This window comes from Trichechus manatus, unplaced genomic scaffold (genome assembly GCF_000243295.1).
Source record: "Trichechus manatus latirostris isolate Lorelei unplaced genomic scaffold, TriManLat1.0 scaffold00219, whole genome shotgun sequence".
Taxonomy (NCBI): domain Eukaryota; kingdom Metazoa; phylum Chordata; class Mammalia; order Sirenia; family Trichechidae; genus Trichechus; species Trichechus manatus.
The window spans coordinates 1,828,680-1,837,356 of record NW_004444155.1 but is presented as its reverse complement, the minus strand read 5'-3'; the positions used below and the strand labels follow the sequence as shown (position 1 = coordinate 1,837,356).

General features: G+C 43.6%; 1 protein-coding gene across 1 annotated transcript; it reads right to left on the bottom strand.

The window, feature by feature from the left end:
- Positions 1-2,214: 2,214 nt before the first annotated feature.
- IL37 (interleukin 37) lies at positions 2,215-5,789 on the bottom strand. Its single transcript, XM_012559218.1, is given in 4 exon segments — positions 2,215-2,463; positions 4,129-4,271; positions 4,647-4,766; positions 5,762-5,789. Coding segments are annotated over 4 exon segments (540 nt in total).
- Between the last annotated feature and the right edge of the window lie 2,888 nt (positions 5,790-8,677).

Below are 8,677 nucleotides of genomic sequence, written 5' to 3'. Positions count from 1 at the left end.
TTAAGAATGTTTTTTATATATTTTTAAATTTTTCAAAATTGAAAAATAACCAGATGGAGAGCCAGAGTCCTCACCCACTGCCGTGGGACAGCTCTGGCTTGGAGACTAATGAGAATAATTGTGTCTTGGTTGCAAAAGAGTTTCCGTGTAGTTATTAAAGAAGGCACACCTCTCTTTCCAAAGTGGATACATTTTTAAATGCTAAAATGCTGTTTTGTTTGTTTTTTCCCACTGGACTGTGTTGATCACCATCATCAGAATCAGAAACAGAAGGAGCTAAGCTTGTCAGAGCCCTTCCCACGGCATCATTGCGTGTGACCCTTAGTGACTTGGGTACTGTCATTATTCCTAGTTCACAACTGAGGAGACTGAGGGGAGGCATGGGTTGTCTTTTCCTGCCCAGCAGCATCCACACGCCTTTCTTCTGGGAGTAGCTCCCCAATTCTACTAGGGATCTCACTGCACTCGTTGGAGGCAGTCTTGGAGGGAGTGTTGATTAAGGAGTGCTGACTTTAACTGACCAAGGAGCAGACACGTGACCCAGCTAGGGCAATCACATGGTTTCCTTGGAATTTGAATCTTTTGTGATTTTCCATCTGAGTGGTGGGGCCAAAGCTTCTCTGGCTAGTGCCTTTCTGGCCCTGGTTCTTCCACATTCCTTCGGTTATGAAAGTTACCCATGTGGTAGACGTAATAATGGCTCCCAAACATCTTCATTTCCTAATCTCCAGAACCTGTGAATATGTTAGCTTATATGGAAAAAGGTACTTTGCAGATGTGATTAAGATCTTGAGATGGGGAGATTATCCTGGATTATCCTGATGGGCCCAATGTAATCATAAGGGTCTTTATAAGTGAAAGAGGGAGGTAGTACAGTCTGAGTCAGAATGATGCAGCGTGCGAAAGACTTGGCTGGCCATTGTCTGCTTTGCAGATGGAAGGGAGCCACAAGCCAAGAAATGCAGGAGGCCTCTAGAAGCTGGAAAAGACAAGAAAAATGAATTCTCCCCTAGAGCCTCCAGAAGGAACACAGCCCTGCTGACACCTTGATTTTAGCCCAGTGAGACCCATTTCAGACTTCTGACCTCCAGAGCAGTCAGATAATAAATCTGTGTTGTTTTAAGTCACTACATTTGTGGTAGTTTGCTATAGCAACATTAGGAAACTAATATGCCCAATATCCCTCCACTAAGCTCTTTTTGTTTTGGTATATTTTTTGCTTAAGTAAGCCACAGTCAATTACTGTTGATTGTAATTGAAGACTGTAACTTATAGACAGCTAACTTCCAAAACTGAGTACTCCCTCCCACCACCTTACTCTGTTCCCAGGGCCTGAGTTTCTGTTCTGCCAGCCTGCTTATGGCCCTTTACTAGGACCTGAGCCCATCTTAGTGATGGATCCTGCCCTGGACAACAGGCATTCTAGATGTTGACTGGCTGCTACCTGGTCTCCTGCCTGTCACCTGACCCATATTCCTTGTCTCTCTGCTTCTCCCACATGTTGGGTCATCCTGTTCCTTGTCCAGGACCCTCCCTCTGTTCCACTTACCACTTGGCTAGTGGTGACTTGCTATTGCCTTTCTTCCTTGCACACTGTGCCCTAGACACAGACTTAACCAATTCTGTGCACTCCTGCCCCAGGGTCAATTCCCCCACCACCTGTCAAACCCAGTAGAAATGGCAAATTTTGGAGTATAGCATTAGTCCTGCTGCCCCTTCTTGCTGCAAACCATGAAGTACAACACACACTATGATTGTCTGACGGTTCAAGAGTGGCACTACACAGGCAGAAGCAGGGCTCATTCCAACTCAGAACTTTATTTCCTCCAAAAACAAATTGTTGCCCTCAAGTCAATTCCAACTCATGGCTACCCCATGTGTATCAGAGTAGAAGCATGCTCCATAGGGTTTTCAATGGCTTATTTTTCAGAAGTAGATCACCAGGCCTTTCTTCTGAGGCATCTCTGGGTGGACTTGAACCACCAACCTTTCAGTTAGCAGCCAAGTGCATTAAACATTTGTACCACCCAGGGACTCTTATTTCCTCTAAGAGCTCTGTAATTAATAAATTCTTCTCTCTATGACCTAAAAACACAAATTCTTAAACTACTAAAAAGAAACAAGGCCCACAGACAAAGAGCAGGCTCCGTGGTCTTCTGTAGTTGGTATGAGTTAGAGGGGACAGCATAGAAAGGCATTGGACAGGTCAGTCTCCTAGTTGCTGTCATCATTGGAGTTCATTTCAGCTTTGTGAACCCAAAGAAAGGCAAATTCAGTGTGCTTCCTTTTCCCGAGGCTATCTGTCACTCCAGCAGTTTCGTCAGAATTGGAGGACGTGCAGATGAATCATCTAGGGTAGGCAGCCAACTCTAAAGTATACCAGGAGCCTGTCTTGGCCCTATAGAAGATGAAGAGCTGAAGTGCTGGTTCCTTCTGAGCATCCAAGTCTTTAAGTTTCTTCTTCTATGGGGTAAAAGAGATTAGTTAGATAGCACAGCTTTTGAGAGGGCGAAAACCCAGCATGTCAGAGTGTTTCTCCTTAAAGCAGAGACAGAGCTCTCCTTTAGAGACTGCCAAGAAGTTGGAGTTGTCAACTGTGGTACTGGTATTTTAAGGGGTGATAAGTAATCATGAGTTCTGTGGCCTACCCTCCCCTCCCCCAGAATTAAAAATAAATTGGAGGATAGATGCAGAATTCAGATAGACACCAAAATGTCAGTGCTATAGTTTTAAAAGAGTAAAGAATTATTAGTTTTGGATTAGAGAATATAGCTTTGAACTGTAGCCAGAATTGGGCTTCCTACTATATTTCCCCTGAAGTGAAAGGATGGCCCATCCTGAGACTAAGTTTGCAGCACAGACACACTGGCCTCCAACTGCTGCCTCACACCCACCAATCCTCTAGTGGGCGTGTTCTGGGCCCTGACACAAGTGTGCTGCCAACCATATGGAGGGCAAGAACAGGAGGAGAATGCAGCTACATCCAGGGTAAGTGAGACCAGAGAGAAGAAGAAAGGACTGCTTGTATGTGCTCAGCTCTTCTTCTTTGCCTTACCAACGTGTGGAGTTCCTCCTCCTTCCCTGGGAAGGAGCATGGAGTCAAGGGGTGGAAGGAAAACTATTCTGCTCAATACTTCCTGAAAAGGATTTTTCTGTATGTTTCTATAATGCTCTCAAATTACATACCGTATAAATCACTATTACGTTTTCAAATGTATCTATATAAGTACTCATAATATGAACTTAGAAATATAAATATGTCTACCTTTGTGAGTATCTCTAACCATTAACTATAAGTCAGTAGAAACCTGTAAGTTGTTAGAAAGTTATTTACAAAATATCTAACTTTAGAAATTGAAACATAGAAGTATGTGAAGAATGTAAACAACCTTCAAGTTGACTTTGACCAGGCATGCTGTGATAAAAGAAAACATATATTTGATCTTTGTAAACTACCCTTGAGACATAAGTCATAAACAACCTTTCTACTCTCTAACCTCGAAGAAAAGATGCAATATATTCGACTAATCTCTAACCCGGAAAGAGGATGTAACATACTACTGCTTGATGTTGCACTGGCCCTTATCATGTGAGGCCAAGGTGACAAATTCATATATAAGCACTGGATGTCTGTTCACTCACTGAGAGAAGGCAAAGACAAAGTATCACGCTCTCAACTCTGACACTCTCCAAAGAAGAGACTCTGCCTGCTGCCACTGACCTCGGACCCTAGCTACCAGGGACCTCTGCAGAGTTCTAGCCATGGTCACGCCTTCCTTCTGAGACCACTTGTTAAAGGTAAATGCCTGAAGTCTAAAATTTGGACTCTCACCACGGAATTAACATTTTACTTGTAATTGTTAATTCTGATTCTCCAGTTCTAAATGAATGTCTTTAGGTCTTACTTATGTGCCTTTCCATGACTACCTTATAATAAAAAACTAAACTAGTTTATATATAACAAATCTGACTATTTCTCAACTTATTTTAAAATAAAATCCTACAAAACATAGATGTTCCAGTTATATTGGCCAAGATAAGAATTTGGGGAGAGGGAGAGGCATTAAGCATCTTGGCTTCCTACTCTGGGGTGGTCAAGGATAAAAGACATTGGGCTGGAATGCTCACCTTCAGCTGTAGTGATGGTCGGCTTTGTCCTCTGCAATTGTCACAGCAGAGACAGAGCTCTCCTTTAGAGACTGCCAAGAGAATCAGACTTCCTTTCTCTTCACAGGCTGACCTCAAGTGTGAAGCTAATACAAAGAAGGTCTCTGGAACATATAGTCAGAAAAATGGGTCAGTCCTCAGAGCACGGAAGTGCCCTCCTATCTGCTGGGCTTTTAGGCATAATGTGTAACTCTCCATCCTTAGCTCTGTGGCCTACATCCACCTCCATCATGCTGGTCCAAGCCTGTTCTTCGTTCAGAGCCTGAGCTTTGGCTCCTTCTAAATTTCAGCCCTTCCAGAAAGGCTCCCCTCAGGTCTAGTCATCGTTACATACCCATATCCAATTCCTAATGGTCCCTGGGGATTTTCTTCCCAGCTATTGGCTCTAAAGGTGTGGACAGCACAGAGCTGACCACACTTAGAGGAAAGCCTGACCCTGGTGGGTGGGGACAGAAAACACAACCAATACTAACAGTCACCTGGATGTCTGTAGCTTTTATTGGGAACTGCTTTGAGGGTTTCAGAGTCCAGGGCCAAAACTTTGTGATCCCCACCATGAATGCTGAATTTCTCCGGGGCTTTGGCCTTCACATTCAGACCTAGATCAGATGTTAACAACTCACCTTGAGAATGGAAGGCTCAGCCCTTTCTACCCTACACCCCAGTCCCAGCCCCAGCTTTCCATCTGCCTGCAGGCTCAGACATCGCAGCCTGCCAAATACTTCTCCCACTCTTGGGCTTTCTACCTTGCTTGGGGCAGGTACTTTAGCACTATGTGTAAGCACATAGGTTCCAGATTTTGACCAGTGGGTTCAAATCCAAACTCTATCACTTACTGCTATAGGACCTACAAGCGACTAAATCTCTCCAAACCTAAGTGTTCTCATCTGTGATACGGGATAATAACAGTACCTGCCTGACAGGGGTGTTGTGAAGATTAAAATGCTTACTCCAATGAGTAGCACTTGGCCAGGTATCAAAGCTAAAGAGAGAATTCAGTACATGTTAATCACCAATTGTCTCAACCCTCTTTCCTGTACCCTCTCTTGGGGGCATCATCCCATCAGCAATGCCTGGAGTGGCACAGTTCCCTGTACTGGGTGGGCAAATAGAGGGTCAGTGGAGAATTGGGGTTGAGAAATGGAGGCAGGAAGCACCCAGGAACCCAGAATCATGTGCAACTGAGCTGGTACTGCAGGGGTTCCTAGGAAAAGCCTGAAGATTTGCACCCTGCACTGGAGGAACCTCTCTGTATAGGGCTTGGGGTCCTAGGGGAGCCCTGGTGGCACAGTGGTTAAGAGCTCGGCTGCTAACCAAAAAGTTGGCAGTTCAAATCCACTAGCTGCTCCTTGGAAACCCTATGAGGCAGTTCTACTCTGCCTTATAGGGTCTCTATGAGTGGGAATCAACTCTAAGGCAACAGGTTTGGTTTTTTTATTTTGGTTTGTTGTACTACGAATTCATTCACCCAGTCCTGCGTAGAGGTGAGAGGCCCCACATAAGGAAACTTCTCTACTGGGCCTCTGATTGGGCAGATAACCTGTCCCTCAGTGAGGGAGCTCAGTCATTGGTTTGATGGAGGGCAGTAGCCTACCGGCTGGGACAATGACTGTGTCTGTCATGGATGGGCAGTGGCAAAATGCCAACTATGATAATCACCAGGCGATGTGATTATGTAATTATCTATCACAAGCAATTAGAGTAAAAATATTACTTTTAAGGTCTCATTCCCTTCCCAAGATATAAGCACAAGGCCTCTGGTTTTTCAGCTCAGAATGTCCTCTTCTGGTCTCCTTCTGCACAGAGAATGGGGAAGACTCCTCCTGTGACACCCAGCTCTCCTACCACCTCTTCCTGAAGCCCTCCTCAGCCCCCTCTGCTCAGGACTGCATCCCCTCTGGCTGCCGCAGCACTGTGCACTTCCCACTCTTAACTGCAGCACAGGTATTGGTGTCCTTGTCTATTGCCATACAGCACTGTAAGCTCCCACGAGCAGGCCCCATTTCTGATTTGTCCTTGGTCCTCTACAGCCCCAGTCTAACGTCCCAAGCATTACAAACACTCAGCTTTCATGGAACAGATGACTGGCCCCAGGTGAGATCCTAAGCATCTCTTCAGTGAAATGGGGTCAGATGGGATCCATGGTTCCCAGCCTGGCTTACATTAGAGTCTCCACAGGCATTCTTTTGGGCCACATTCGAAGATATTCAGAGTTCATGGAGGGTGCAGGTTGGTTGAAAATCATTGACCTGGTTTAACTCTAAGCCTTTCAACTTCTTAATCTCTAACGCGCGATGAATTGCCAGGAGATTTTGGTTCAGTAGGTCTGGGTGCTGTTCTAAATCCTGCATTTGTATTAAGCTCCGGGTGTTGTCCATGCTGTTGGTTGGAGGACCACTCTGTGAGTGGAAAGGTCTAAGGGTGGCTACTCTCAGCCTTGGCTATACATTGGGAATCACTGGGTGGGAGACATTTGAAGACCATGGACGTTTGAAGACATTTGAAGATCCACCCCTGTGAGATTCTGGTTCACTTGGTCGGGGAACATGCAATTTTTCAGAAGTTGCATTTCCAGCACTAGCAGTGAGCATTTTTACCTCTTAAGTATTTCTTTATAAAAAAAATAATTAATTAATTTTTAAATTTTCTTTTGGTTGAGAATATACGCAGGAAAATAGACACCAATTCAACTGTTTCTACATGTACAATTCAGTAACATTGATTACATTCTTTGAGTTGAGCAACCATTCTCACCCTCCTTTTCTGAGTTGTTCCTCCTCATTAACATAAACTTACTCCCCCTTAGGTTCTTATCTAAGAGTTGTTGTTGTCACTTCGACCCCGTATACACCCATTCGCTTTGAGTCGATTCGGACTCATAGCGACCCTTTATGGCAGAGTAGGACTGCCCCATAGGGTTTCCAGGGCTGTAATCTTTATGGGAGCAGACTGCCACATCTTCCTATGGTCGAGTGGCTGGTGGGTTTGAACCACCAACTTTTCAATTAGCAGCTGAGCGCTTAACCACTGCACCACCAGGGCTCCTTTTAATCTCATATAGATAGTTCTTAAAAGAGCATAATGCTCAAGACAGATATGTTTTACTTGTTAAGCTAAACTATTGATTGGTTTTAAGAAGACCTCAGGGGATAGTTTTAGTTTAGGGTTTAAAGATTATCTCAGGGCAATACTTTCAGGGGTTCATCCAGCCTCTATGGCTCCAGAAAGTCTGGAGTCCATAAGAATAGTAAATGCTGTTCTGCATTTTCCCCCTTTTGATCAGGATTCTTCTATAGAATCTTCAATCAAAATGCTTAATAATAGTAGCTGGGCACCGTCCATTTCTTCTGGTCTCATGGCAAAGGAGGCAGTTGTTCATGAAGGCAATTAGCCATACATTCTATATCATCCTCTTATTTCTGACTCTCCTTTTTCCTCTGTTGCTCCAGGTGAATAGAGACAAATTGTTGTGCCTTTGATGGCCACTTACAAGCTTTTAAGACCCTATGCATTATGCAACGAACTAGGAGGTAGAACAGAAGCACTAAACACGATACTGCTCCAATTAACTGGAATGTCCATGAAACCATGACCTTAAACCTTCAAACCAAGGAACCAAATCCCATGAGGTTTTTGGTTGTACAAAAGCAGTCTCAGCAGCTACTCTTTTTTTTGTCATTGATGTAAATGTATCTGTCACACAACTTTGCCAATTCAACTTTTTACAGATTTACAACTTACTGACAGCAAGTACAATAATTGGCTGTGCAACCCTACCCTTAATCAGTGCGATTTTTCCATCACTGTTAACTCCACTTCCCACTACCCTCCTGCCCCTGGTAACCACTAACAAACTTTGGTCTCTATACATTTGCCTTTTCTTGTCTTTTTATATAAGTGAGGTCATACAGTATTTGTCCTTTTGTGATTGACTTATTTCACTCAGCATAATGTCTTGAAACTCCATTCAATTGTAGCATGTATCAAGACCTCATTTCTGCTATTGACTGAGTTGTATTCCATTGTATGTATGCACCACATTTTTTTAAGCCATTCATCTCTCGATGGGCATTTACGTTGTTTCCGTCTTTTGGCTATTGTGAATACTGCTGCAATGAACATTGGTGTATAGGTCTCTGTTTCAGTTTCTGCTTTTAATTTTTTGGGGAATATACCTAGGAGTGGAATTGCTGGGTATAAGATATATTATATTTTAGTTTTTTGAGGAATGGCCACACTGTTTTCCACAACAGCTGTACCATTTTGCATTCTCACTAGCAATGGATAAGGATTCCAATTGCCCCACATCCTCGCTAACATTTGTTATTTTCTGTTTTTTTTTTTTTTGTTTTTTTTTTTTTAATCTTAGCCATCCTAGTGGGAATGAAATGGTATCTCATTGTGGTTTTGATTTGCATCTCTCTGATGGCTAATGACATTAGTATCTTTTCATGTGTTTGGTGGTCATTTGAATGTCCTCTTTGGTGAAATGTCTATTCAAGTCCTTTGC